At 37.1% G+C, this 14,161-nt stretch overlaps 1 protein-coding gene across 2 annotated transcripts in view; it reads left to right on the plus strand.

The window, feature by feature from the left end:
- The window catches only part of UNC13C (unc-13 homolog C), a 590,924-nt gene that overhangs the window by 512,024 nt on the left and 64,739 nt on the right, over window positions 1-14,161 (plus strand). For both annotated transcript variants that reach the window (XM_058541619.1, XM_058541618.1), the window contains 2 exons: window positions 18-74; window positions 4,895-4,975. In XM_058541619.1, the coding sequence (XP_058397602.1) occupies window positions 18-74; window positions 4,895-4,975 (138 nt within the window). The remainder of the gene's footprint in view (window positions 1-17; window positions 75-4,894; window positions 4,976-14,161) is intronic.

Here is a 14,161-nt window from a genome sequence, read left to right on the forward strand (position 1 = left end):
CTTTTCTATGTCTCTAGGGACCCCAGATGATTTTCATCGCAGCTAAAGATCTTGGACAATTATCTAAACTGAAGGTAATAAGAATAAAGAAATAACCAGTTGTCTGGGAAAAGTAATGAACTAACTACAGCTCTCTAAGAAACCATCCTCCTACTACTAATGGTATCTAGCATGGCAGGACTAAGAGGATGTGTGTCTGTGATCTCACAATCTGAGTTAAGGATGAATCAGGTCAAAATTTAGAAACTGAATTTACTGTTTTCTTTTTTCCCCATATTTATCGTATTTTCCAATTTGGTAGGGACAACTGGGAATTTTTGACTTTGTGTTGTAGCATTCAGCATTGCTGCTTTTGGAGTAAATTAGAGAACATATTTTCTTTCATATATTAACCTGGCTTTGTATGAATAAAGGCAAAATGGAATGCTTCATAGAAATCCAGTAAAGCCTAGACAAGTCTTAAAGGGCAAGAAACCTAATGTAGGAAAACGAAACTCATCAAAGCAGATATTGAACTTGCCAACATATTCAACCCCATTATAATGAAGATTTGCTAACTGAATAACCCTGCCCTTTATTACTGCTTCAGATTCACAAGACTTTGCAGTTGTGTAGGGAACCTCAAGTTCTGTCCCCCTTGGATAGGAACTTGACTGGTTAAAATACATATTGTGTTTCTGTGACTGGCTTATTTCACTTAACATAATGTCCTTCAGTTTCATCCACGTTGTCATATATGGCAGGATTTCCTTCTTTTTAAAGGCTGAATAATATTCCACTGTATATATATACCATATTTTCTTCACCTATTCATTCATCAGTGGACCACATATAGTCCATCATTGTGCCTATGGTTGAAATACATGTTGTTTTTGTTCCATTTCTACCTATTAGAATATAGTGTAGCATGGGGATGGGTTCCAGACACAGACTACCTTGGTTCAAATTCTACCTCAACTGCTTCCAACTATGTGACACTGGCCAAAGTATTTAACCTTTCTAATCTTCAGTTTTGGCATTTGTAAAATGCAGAAAATTTTAAGATTTAGTTCATAGCACTGTTCTGAGGATAAATGAAATAATGCATATATTATCTTTGCATGGTAACCGCAAAGAGTATGCCACCTCCCACTGACAGAGGGAGCTATCTTGCCTTTTCCCCCAGCTAGCAGCTCAGAGTTAGGTATCATTGGGATTGTTCTGTGTGTACAACACAAGTGGAGGATAATCCACTTGACTGCATAATTACTTACTGAGATAAAATAGGTACCCTATAATTTCAGTACCCTATTTTATGACCTACATTATCCTCTTCCTCAGAAAAAAAACTAAAAGCCAATAATCGATTTAGAAGACATAACCATCACCTAAAGTAGTTTCTCAGGATATTCAGTGATGTTGACAGTTCAGAGGGAAGGTAGAAAGTAGATGTCACTGCCAAACTATTGTTTTGGATCTTGGATCTCTGTCCCTTTCTTTATCCGTCTTATTATCTCCCTGGGATTTCTAGTCCCTATTTTGAAAAATGGATTATACAGTATTGAAGTTGCTCATATGAAACCATGAATGTGAAACAGCATAGTGTCTCATTACAAAAGAATTGGCCCTGGCTGTGCTTCTAGCACCTGTGTGATATTAGGAAGTACACTTCATCACCCCGAGCTTCAGTTTCCTGAGTTGAATGTTATATCAGCTAGAATTGTTTTCAGTTTCAAGTGATGGAAAACCAGGCTAACATAAGCAAGGAAGGAAATTATTGCTACATGAAATTTTATAGTCCTGAGGTAACTCTGGTTTCCATCAGTGCTTGATTAGGAACTCAAACAATGTTACAGAACCCAGTTACTCACTATCTCCATTCTGCTCGTTCCTTGTTTGATGTACTGCTGTAACAAACCTCCCATCCTGTTTGTCAGATGGTTGTCTCTACTTTATAGCTAACATCCTTTGAACTTGAAATCTTGTAGAAAAGAACACCCACCTTGATGCAAGGAATTCCAGCGAAGTCCACTGGCACATCATTAGCTCTGATGGAGTATTATCACTATTCCCAAGCCAAACACTGTGGCCAGGGAGTAACATATGCCATTTGGCTTAACTCACATACCTACCCATGAGCTGGGGGTGCAGCCAGCCCTGTCCAAATCTTATGAACTCTGAGTGGGATAGAGACTGGCTCCCCAGAGGGTGTATGCATTCTAGGTGGGAAAAAACAGAGTCCACAAAAAAACATAACACTTTAGGTCCCTTTGCAGATCCAAAATTTCTATAATTCAGTGAATTCTCTTTTTATTGTAATAAACTAAAAGCAAATTATGAATAAAATGTCCTAAAAGGGTTATTTCATGAACACTGAAATGATGTGAAGGACTAAAAATAGAATCTTGTTATCTATAGATGATGGACAAATAACTTAGTTCTGAATCATATTTTTCTATTATTGGCCTTTGATCTTTTAATTGTTAAATTGTTAGTCCGTTTGCTTATTATTTGAATTACAGAGCAATAAGGCCTCTATAATCTTATGCAAACAAATTAAAGCTCTAGCCAGAATAAAGAACTTCAAATTTTACAAAGCTGTTTTCTCTTACTTTACTAGAATTTACTTCCAATAGTTTGTTTGTTGTTGTTGTTGTTGTTGTTTTCATTTTAAATCATGGGTCTTTACATTTTTCATGTATTAGTTTGAAAGCAAATATGATCCACTTGGAAAAATGCTATTTGAAAATAACTGTACTGATGGATAAATTCAGAAATCATATATGGAAATATTAAGAAATAACCACCTTACTTAAAAGAACACAGGATCAAGGAAAATAGAACAATGAGATGAACTAATTGTTTTTCTGCATTTGACTATGATTTACGATTAATTCCTTAAACAACTATTTATTCAGCAGTTTGACATATTCTATATTACTTCATGTTCTGGAACTTCAAAATGTATGTATATTATTTATCTCCAACTTATTACTATTTAATGGGATCAGATTTATTTGGCATGAAAGTTTTAAAAAATGAATACATCTTCATGGACAGGTGATACAATATCAAAACCAACTAATAAAAATACATATGAGACTATGAGTTTACTGCAAAGAAGTAATAACTTATTGGACAATAACTCATTGCTAGCCTCTTTCAGAGACTCCCTCATTTGAATGAGATATTGTTAAATCCCAGAAAATTATTTCTTGCAAGAATTATATTTTTCTATAGCACCAACATATATTATTTATTACCATCTATTAAAAAATAATGTGACCACATTGTAACATCAGTCAAGATGATGAAGCCAGAGAGATTTATTTAATATAAAATGTATGTATTTACTTGCCCTAAAGCATTTCCCCCTATAATCTGGCAAACCTTTCCCATTACTCTTTGAGTCTCAATGAGTATTTAATATTCCTATTGTAAAAATATTAAATTGACTCTTGTGTTTGAGTTGAAATCGATGTGTCAGAGAAGGATGCAGCGAGATGCAGAAGTGTATAACGTGGATCCATGAAGCATTATACTATGTTTTCAACAATATTCAAAGGAGTATGATTTCATTCAAGCACATTGAGCACTACAAGATATGTGGAAGAAGTACAATTCAGTTATCCAAAATATATTGAGTCCCTAGCAGGTGATAATTGCCAAGATAGGCACTGAAAGACTACAGAAGTCAGTAGGACATAGATAGAGATTATCTTTAGGAAGTCAAGGCATCCACTAAATATCAGAAAAAGAAAAGGCTAAAATAGAAGAATGAGCTACTGGATGTGATTGCATAATTTGTGCATCAAAGGGACAAATTAGTGCCCAGCAAAGGGAATGAATGATGGCCGAAATATAGCCCATGCTCCACTTGCCAAGCCATATGTGCTGATGTGGAGCTGTGCTCCATGGAAAAAGAGGCACCTTTATTACTGACCAAAGGCCCTTATCCATTACTCAAGCCATGCATTCTCAGAGCTATGTCCACCTATATGGGCTTTTCCTCTAATTCACACAAAGACGCCTATATAAGTTAGAATTTAAGCTCCAGGAGGACAAAATTCTTTCTTTTATTGAACAATATATCTCAATCACCTAGAACAGTACTGACACATAATAAGCTCTCAATAAATGTTTGTTGATGTTGTTGACTAGAATAGTGGCAGCCCTGGGGAGATTTTATCAATTCGGGGGGTCAGGAATTTTTAAATTTTTCTCTTAGACAAATTTCTATTTCCTTTATTATTTTCTTCAACTTTTTACCATTCTTTCCCTAAAGAAGCTTTGAATGATGAGACAGTACACAGTGAACAATGAGGAAAATCCATGGTAAATATGGAAATCAGTTCTAACATATGTTCTAAAATATGGCAAAATTATTTTAAAATATTGAAAATCTCCAGAGCCAAATTCACTTAACTTTTCAGGGCTTTTCCTAGTAATGATTAGGAATTATGGGGATCCAAGAAAGAGAATAAATTGGGGGCATTATACTTATAGTAGACTTTATCAGTAGTAATTGAAAGAGGCTAGAATTCACCTCTTAAATCCCTTTTATGATTGACCTTCCTCATTGTGACAAAACATAAAGCAAGGAATTAAAGTGAAAAAGCTTTGACACACATTTTCTAGATTTCTCTCTTTTTTTCCTAACATTAACTTGCAACTGAAAAATAAAGCCATGTATGAATCAGAGTACTGCTCTTTAACAAAACATTTAGCATTTCTTCTTTTGGCAAAACAGATATTTATTAAATATGACAAAATAATCATCTGAAATGTGTCCATATGAAGAAGATATTTTAAATGGGAAATGTTTGCATATGGGGATTATACAGATTTCCTTTGCAAATAGTTGTTAAATAAATGAATTGGTTACTGTATGATCAATTGTTAACCTGTTTTCCAGGAGCACATGATTCGAGAAGATGCCAAGGGTCTGACACCAAGACAGTGCGCTATAATGGAGGTGGTCCTGGCTACCATCAAGGTAAGGTTATAGTGGCCTCTGGATATGCATCCAGAGTCCTCTGTGTACCCTCAGAGAAAGGTACCCCAGATGCATATCTGTAGAGCTGTGGCATCCATAGATATAGTAGACACTTGTATAGATACATTCCCGAGGTGTGTCAGACTTAGCCCATACTGTGTCCTTATTACATCCATATTACTCTGCCCTTATACTTGCTTTCTTTGTCTGTCTCTAGAAAATATGTGTGAAACCTATGTTGTAATATGTGTTTTCAAAGAAAGACATGTACCCAAGGCCCAGTTAAGCAGATGCTTCAGGGGACTTGGGGCTAACAGAATTTCTTTTTATGTTTTCTATGCTTGTTGAAATGATTTTTCAAAGATCAATCTTCTCTTCTCTCTTAGTAAGTGCAGTAATTTAATTTTCTGCTGAAAGCTCAAAGGCATTGAGTTGTGTGCATCAATTTTTCATAGCCAAAGGTTGACCAAAGGTTATTGTAGTGTGGGCTAAATATGGGCAGGTCTCAAAATGTGACTTAGAAAGAAGTTCTCTCTTTTCGTATAACTCTTTATATATTTATATACATACATGTTATATTTTTATGTGAAAGTTTATTAAAGAGTGAAAAATTAATTTATCTCCTAAATTTAAACCATGTCCAATGTCTCCACTCTTCACTGGGGGAAGCATCTGTTATCCAAGATGTGTGAACAGTTTTGCAAAGAGTTAGCTACCACGAGCCATTTTTAGAGCCCAGAATAGTCTCCCTGGATAGAAACAGAGATTACAGTGGTATTCATTAAAACGGAGTTCTACTTGTATAACAATTGGACACCTTCACAAAATTATTACCTCATGGCTTTTGTTTTGCAGTTTCAGCATTTAATAAGAGACTATCTTTTGCTGCTTCAGTGTCAAAAATTGCAAAACAAAAGTTGTGAGGTGAGAATTTTGTAACACCTGGTGGAAACTGGAGTGTGTGAACTTAGGGCAGTGAGGTTACAGAAATGGAGTTTTTAGAGATGCAGCAAGAGTTTTTTCTGGAAGTATGGAAATTTTCCAAAATAATTTTGAGGGAAAAAATGGAAAACATGAAAAAGAAATACAGGAAAAAAAGGCAAAGCCAGTTCTTTTTAAAAATTATTTTCAAGAATATGAATGAGAAATGATTGACCTTTGGAGTTACAGCAGCACTAATGGCTACATATAGGGAAATGCTAGCAAACAATAATAACTCTGGAGTGCACCACGATGGGGAAAAAAGTAAAATTTTTGGAATTTGTCTTCAGCGCTTCATGAATTTTATTAGATCAACGCATGACTTTAAGAAAATGAAAATGTGTTCTATGAAAATAGGGAACGGCATTCAATGTGTTAACAGATCTAGCTTCTGTCCTTAACCCTAAAATTTCTCTAATTCCTCTTGGTGAGGACACTTGACCTCTACCTGAAGGCCAAATTCTGCCCAAACTCTCAGACAATCCTGATCACCCAGCAAATCCCCCTATCTACATCGTGATAGTTGAGCTGTCCCATTTTCCTGTCCAGGTCATTTGTGATGATCTTTTAATTCAGCCTCAGCCACCAGACACTTGCCTTGCTCTTTAGGAAAAAACTACTGTCTGGTGTCCAAGATCCAGTAAATGGGTCCATGTCCTTCTCTCATTCCTCCAGTACCAGAGTCTACCCTGGTCCTCCTGAGCCTCAGAACCTGCGACCAGGTATAGGCCCTCTATTCCCCAATGTCTATGATGCCAACTCTTTCTCTGGGGTCTCCATGCTACACCTGCTGTGCCTGATCAGATTCTCTTGTCCCTGTGGTCTGCCCATCTGACAAGGCCTTCACCTCATGCCTGCTTTCAATGGCCCTGTCATCAGTTTGCCAAAGCTGGGGCCCCTTTTATCTTGTCTGCATCTGAGATTTGCCTGAATGACTGTCCTACCAAGCACTAATTTTGACGTTGACTACAAAGGAATTCAGGAGAAAGAGAAATACTACTTAAAAGAATTGCAGCCCCAAGAGGTAGCGATTCAATGTCTGCCTGGAGCCCAGAAAAGGGAACACCTGTAAGGCAGCAGAGACCTCGTGAGAAAGATGTTCTTAGACCAAAGCAGCAGATGCTGTTCAAGCTAACTTCCAAACTCTGCCAAAGAGACTATCCTTAATTCCTCTTCAGCTCAATTTAAGCAAATAACCTGGAAGTGAGAAATGAGGAAGGAGAATGCTATGGAGTTTGTAGACTATAGACTGAAATAGTGTTTTGCATTCTTACAAAAATCTTTTGTGTATGTACATCATCTTGCCTGATCCTTATAAACATCCTGGGTGTTAGGTATGTCACATTTTATGGATGAAAAAGCAGAGGCTAAGTAGGTGTAAGTTGTTTGTCTCAGGCCACGAAGTTGCTAGTAATTGGCAGAGCTGAGAAAGGACTCCAAACTCTAAAATCCTTGTCCTTGCTTCCACGTCACGTTATTTCACTAAACGTTAACAAAGTGTAGGTAAAATGTAGCAGGCCAAAATGGATAATATTTCTGCTGAGAGATTAGTTCTTTCTAAATTAAAATACCATATTTCACCTATTTAAATTATTTTCTAATTATTTAAAAATAATTTAAAATCCTTCAACCGCTGCACAAGTGTTGATAAAAATATTTACTCTCTTAAATACTTAAATTTTAATTGGACTGGACTATTTTGTCATACCAGTCACATGTAGTTTCAATTATAAGTCAAAAGGGTAGAAAAAGGCACGAGTAATAGAAATTATAATGATCTGCTGCAGCTAGCTTGGTTGGGCTTTGAGACATTCCATTCACCTGCCATCAGGCAGCCAAATCAGTAATATTTGAAAATAAAAGTAGAAAGGTGACAGCTATGAGACAGAGAGCCAACAACTTAGTATGTGCAAACTAATGGAGAGGCCAATAAGGTAACCCTAGTTTGAAGGGGCCTAGTAGAGATTTTGAGTCTAAGACCTATATCTCAGGAAGACTCGGGACTGCTATGGGATCCTCTGAAATGTAGGTTTCTTTCAAAGAGAAACAGGAGACCTTTTTCCAACAGAAGGTACTCTTGACCTGTGCATGAATCCCAAGACTTAAGAAAATTCTTAAATCTTGCACAATCCTCAAGTTATTTTCTGATGAAGTTTAAAATACCCAGAAAAAATTCTGGCTGATTTTATTTTTTACCCTTCCAAATTCCCCTGGAGCACTTGTTATTTGGACCTGAACATGACACTGAGCAATGTATGTTGCAGATGTATTTGACATCATGCTGTGGCAATACAGAGGTTTCTCTAAAAATAATAAGCGTGTGGATCAGGGCGCTCTAGAAATCTGTATTTCTTAGTATAAAGGAGAGAATTTGAATTAAATATGAATATCTATTCAAATATAGCTTTGGAATTTACTTATTACTTTGTTATTTAATCCTAGATGACACCATTTCTGGTGCTCAGGATTCCAGGCAAATAACAGGATTCCAGCCAAATAACAGGATATGTGAGGATGTATGCCCCTGAGGCTCTTACCCTGGCTGAGCTCCTACCCCATCCTCTATCCATTATTCACGAGGCAATTTGGGTGGCTGCTTCTCAGCATCTTCTTTTTTATCATGATAAATATAGTTTTGCATTATTTAAAATTCAGCTGCTCATGGAAAGAACAAAATGACATACCTAGTTTGGAATACTGCAATTCAAAAATCATTATTTGAGAGCTTACTGTATGTAGAAAATATGGTGAGCAATGAAGAGGTGGCTGGAGATAAGAGAGATCTTGTTCTTGACTTATGAGTAAAAACATCTACAATTGATAAAAGAGTCGTGGACAAAGTGCTGGAGAGTGCAGAGAGGGTGATAAGTTCTCTGTAGGTGTCGAGGAGAAAGCTTCCTGGAGAGGGAAGTTTTGGGGTTTGGAGGATAGATTGGGCAAAAGAAAGGGGAAAGTCTTTGCAGGCTTAGAGAAAAGCATGGTGAAATGGAAGAAGGTATGGGTCAGCCTGCAAATTTCCAATAGTCTGGTGTAGAGGAACAGATCATTACTGGTTAAGTATTATAGGGACTAAAAGAGGAACATTAGATTGGAGCCAAAATGCTGAGGCTTAAACACCAAAGTAAAGAAGCGGAACTTCAGTTTGTTGGCAAAAGGGAGGGAGTAGCATATTCTGATCCAATGTGTAAAAGAGGTCTCCAGTTTGGGTAGAAAATAATTTCTAAAATATCTATCAAATAACTTCTTTTAGAAAAAGTTAACTTCAATTGTTAAAGGCAGGTTATGATTGTATCTAAGTTTGCAAAATGAATCGTCTGCATGGATTTTCCGAAAGTATGATATAGGTATTGGAAGGAAAAAAAAGTGATGATTCAAAACTGCTACCAAAATAGTATATGTAACCAAAAAGTAAATTCTTCCTGCTAACTTGTAAAGAAACACGACATGTTCCCACCAGTCAGTAAAAATAGATTGTGAAAGATCTTCAAATATATGTCAAATATGAAGAATTAGAAGAATTTTAGGGAGTATTTATTGGGATTATAAAAAGGAATGGCTTGCCAAGCATGCAGACAACATTTATCCTGATTTTTTATTTAGCAGTACTGTTTTTTTCTCATCATCACAACCAGGTCTGAAGTGCTTTATTTTTTGCAGTTTCATGAAGAATACAAGAGACAGAAAAAAATCTCTCTGGTTATTTTTCAAGATAATGATACTTCATACATACTCTTTCCAACCCCCATTCAGTTGTAATAATAGTGCTTCTCACCACCCACCCTTATATTAGTGAAGCCAATGTATTACTATATTAGGTTGAAGCCTTTACAAATATCAGAATATGGATATGAATACAAATATAAATAAAATATTTAAAACTACATGGGGAATTATACCACTGGCAATTAGAGTATCAGGCGAGTGGATGATTAAGAGAGAGAGAGAAACCAGAGTATGCGAGTTAGTCTCCTCTCCTATGGGAATTATAATAGGATTTAAGGGATTATTGCCAGAAAATTAAATGAGTTATGACACATAAAACAATTAAAATAGTTCCTGTCATATAGGAAGCTCTTCATAAATGTAATTATCATATCACCTGAGGATTGGTTTATTTTGGAGGAGCCTCTTTCTACTGTTAAACCCAGGATCCTACATACTCTACTGGAACCAGTTTGTTTTTTCCTCCTTTCCTGATAAGCCTTTCATTCTCTCTCAGTGAAGACACCTATTAAATCTAGCTTTGCCCCAAGCAGTAGTCCATATCCTTAAGGCTTTACCCTCAGGGCTTTTGGTTTCCTGGGCGCAGCATCTTCTCACTATAAGGGCACAAACTCCCTAAGATCTTCAGTGTTCCCTGAGACTCCCCTCTGGAAAGCAATGCTGTTCCTGCTCTCATTCTAGTCCAGATTAAAAGATGGAACAGACAAGTTAAAAATTAAATACTGATACATGTACACTCAAAAGACAACAGTGTAAGAGATGGAACAGGGTAATACAGATGCTAATTCAGGATCACAGATAAAAAGTGGTAAGGACTCAGAGGGGTGAGCAACCACTATGAACTTAAGAGATCAGGAAAAGCTGAAGGAGTGGTCTTGAAGGACAGATGGGAGTTCACAGGCTGGATAGGAAAGACAACAGTTTTCCTTGGAGGAAGATTTGTGTCTTGAATGTAATCAGGGAGAAAGGATTTCACCATGGAAAGGCACAAGACCAGAGGGCTGGGAATCAGTGACTAGATCACTCTATGGACTGGACTGGATTTAACTCGAGGTTTGCAGGGTGAAGCAGTGTAAAATGAGGTTACAGGAAATGTTTGGGTTGAAAGTACAGAGGTCCTTTTGCACCCTCAGTGTATTCTATAAAAGAGGAGCTGTTGATGATTTTGAAAATATATGGCATGCCAAAAGTGCCATTTTAGAGATGGAAATCTTACAGGAATGTGCAAAATAGATCGAATAGTTCCAGATTGTAGTCACAGAGATCAGTTACAGCTATTTAATGCATGAGATGATGAGGGCTGTCACCAGGGTGATGGCCTTAGGAGTAGAAAGTGAAAGATGGATATGAGTGACACAAGAAAGGGAGAGTCACTGGAACTTAGCAACTGAAATCAGGGCAAGAGTGAGGGAGGAGCCCAGGGTGACTCAGAGGTTTCACCCAAGTGGCTGGGAAAGCATGATCCCACTGAGAAAAATGGAAATCTGGCAGGAGGGCTGTTTTCCTATTGCCATGTTGGAGTTAAATATGGTGGCAGGAACTTGGAAATAAATATCTAGTAAACTGCTAGAAACGGGCTGGTGCGTAGAAAACAAAGAAGGGCTAGAGTTTGGGGAGCTATTCTACCAATTAAGTATGTCTTCTTACAAGAAGAGAGAACTCTACAGTTCACAAATCTATTCCAGATAGAGTAATTAATTTCATTTTACAACACGACAGTCAGGCCAGGTGGGTATTTCTGCTCCCATTCTACAAATGAATGAACTGATAATTTATGATGTTAAATAATCTATGCAAAAATCACATTGCATAGAGGAAAGAAAGATGAAGAATTACACTTTCTAGCACATTTTAAAGTAGACAGCAGAGGGCAAAGAGATGAAGAGGATTCTAAAATCTCAGCATTGGAAACTTAACATCTCCTCTCTCCTGCTCATGTAGAGAGATTCCATCTGCAGTGTTCTTGGCCCATGGTCAACTGGCCACCACTTAATAATGACTAGTAATGGAACCTCACTAACTCACAAGTAGCACCTTCAATTTTTAAGATGCACTTATTATTAGAAATGTTGTCTTTATAGTGAACTAAAATCTGCTTCCCTGGTATTTCTATCTACATTGCTTTTCCTTCTGTCCTTTGAAATTACTTTAAAATAATTCTATTTCCTTTTCTATATGATAACTGTTCAGACATTGAGGAAAACTATCATGCTGCCCCAAGTTGTCTGCTGTCATTTATTGAATAACGTCTTCTAGACCTTACGAAATTCTGGTTGTCTGCCTTTGTATGCCATCCACTTTTTCATATTTCTTATAAAGGATGAAGCCTAGAAATGAATTAAGAATGACCCTAATATTTCAGATACATTCTAACCATGAGAGAATGTTGTTGCTCTGTCATACCCTTTGTCTTGACCTGTCTACCTATATTAATGCGTGACCAGATTTCATTAGCTTTGATGGCTGCCCTGTCACTTATTAAATCATGTTTAACTTGAGAGAAAATAAAGCTTTATGGCTTTTAAAATTTTACTGATGTTAAGCCAAGTCACCCCCATTCTGTATTTTGCAGTAAACATTTTTTCGTGAATACAAGCCTTTTGCTTTTCTCTTTGTCAACTCATCCTGTAAATGTTGACCCACCATCCAAACTGCCAAGACCCTTCTGAAGCCAGATTCTGTCATCCAATCAAATAACATCAAGCTTTGGCTCAAGCTTTGCACATTTGAAAAGCATGCTCTCTGCCTTTGTCTGTCCAAGCCCGTGGTGAAAATATCAGCCAGGACAGGGCCAAGGGTAGAAAGAATGTCACCCTGCTGACATCCATATCCTTCACAGCACTAAACAGCCAACTTTTCCTCACTTCTCTAACTGATTGAAAATTCCTTTCTTGAATAAGGAGGAAATGACCTGTCCCAACTTGTTCTTTTGCCAATTATTTTCTTCTAATTTGCACCAATCTAAGTAAAACACCTGAACAGGTCAAACTGGAGGTTCTTGGATTATGTTGCAGTTTGCAGAAGAACAATAAGACGCTGAATCCCAGTTTTTAAATTTAGAACCAAGGGAGAAAAATCCACTTTTTTTCATGCATAAGAGAAACATCCAGAAGTCTTTAAAACCCCAAACTCACAAATTCCCCTCTACTATATAATTCCCCTACAAAATGCTTATTATAATGAATGAAGATCAACTAGGCTGCACTGAGCAGTTGATAGTGGGTTTTGTTTAATAGCTAAGGCATTCACTCCCACATATCAGCCCCACATTTATATTCTTCAGACCCAAGCCTCAGCAAAATACAATTCTACTCTCCTGTTCCTTCAGGGGCTCTTGCAAAGAGACAAAACTGAATGTGAAATCTCTGAATGCCAAGGTGCAGGCGATAACTGCAGCCTCCTGTCTGCTGATTATCCATGCCAGTGAGATAAACAGACCCATGCTCTTAGGAGCTGTCCCAGGTTCTGAACACTGTGTGAAAGGCTTCTGTAAAGTAGCATTTTCATTGAGTTTGTATTTGCATAACTGTAGAAATCATTTCCTTCACTCTTTGAGTGAGGAGCCCATGAGGGCATGTGTTATTTATCTGTGTTCACTGAACGGACGTTCTCATTCTTAGCAACTTGTTTTCTCTCCTTGCGTTGCATCTTCTGTCCTGGGTTTGTCTTGCAACCTCTCCTATTATACAATGCACTCAAAAGACAAAGGCATCAGTTCTGCCCTTACAGATCTTGTACTGTTCACTTACTATCTTGCTAGAAACTTTAGTAGAATGATTCATTATACCCCATGGCTAAAAAGGAGGAAGTCAGTTCAGTATCATAACCTAAAACTCTAGGCAGAGCCTTAGGCTCTTCTGAGGAACAAACTCATATCTTATTTGTTTTCACTTCATGATTAGTCCCTTATGTCCCAGAGACCTACAAAATAATTCCTTCATGGTAAAAACATGTCTTCCTATAAAATTATTAGAGGGGTTCAAGAATAAATACATAGTTTATGCTTCATAGTCTAACTCTAGTTCTCTTCTTCCATGAAGCCTTCCAGATGCTCAAAAATATCTGTTATACGAAGTCCAGTCCCATTCTTCTATCCTAGGGTTTCCTAAACCATATTCCATGGAACACTTGTGTCCCCAAACATGTTAATAGATGTCCTATGTGATAGGCATCCTATAGCCAAGGAATTTTAAGAAGAGATATGTTAATGAAAGATTAGGCATATTTCTTTATCTCAGTGGGTCTCAGATCCTGTAATATGTTAATGACATTGTGAATCTTTAAGTGTACAATGTCATCTCTTAACTTTTCTAGGCCCTTTACTGCCTAGAGGCAACTTGTGGCTTCTGGGCAGCACAGGTTTAGTGGTAAGAATAGAGTAACAGCAGCAAAACAATATATTTTAAACTATAACAAAGAAATCTGAGAACTACAAGTACCTCAATTCTTAAGTGCTGGGATTCCCAGAGTTTCTCTTGGTTA

This window comes from Diceros bicornis, chromosome 5 (assembly GCF_020826845.1).
Source record: "Diceros bicornis minor isolate mBicDic1 chromosome 5, mDicBic1.mat.cur, whole genome shotgun sequence".
Taxonomy (NCBI): Eukaryota; Metazoa; Chordata; class Mammalia; order Perissodactyla; family Rhinocerotidae; genus Diceros; species Diceros bicornis.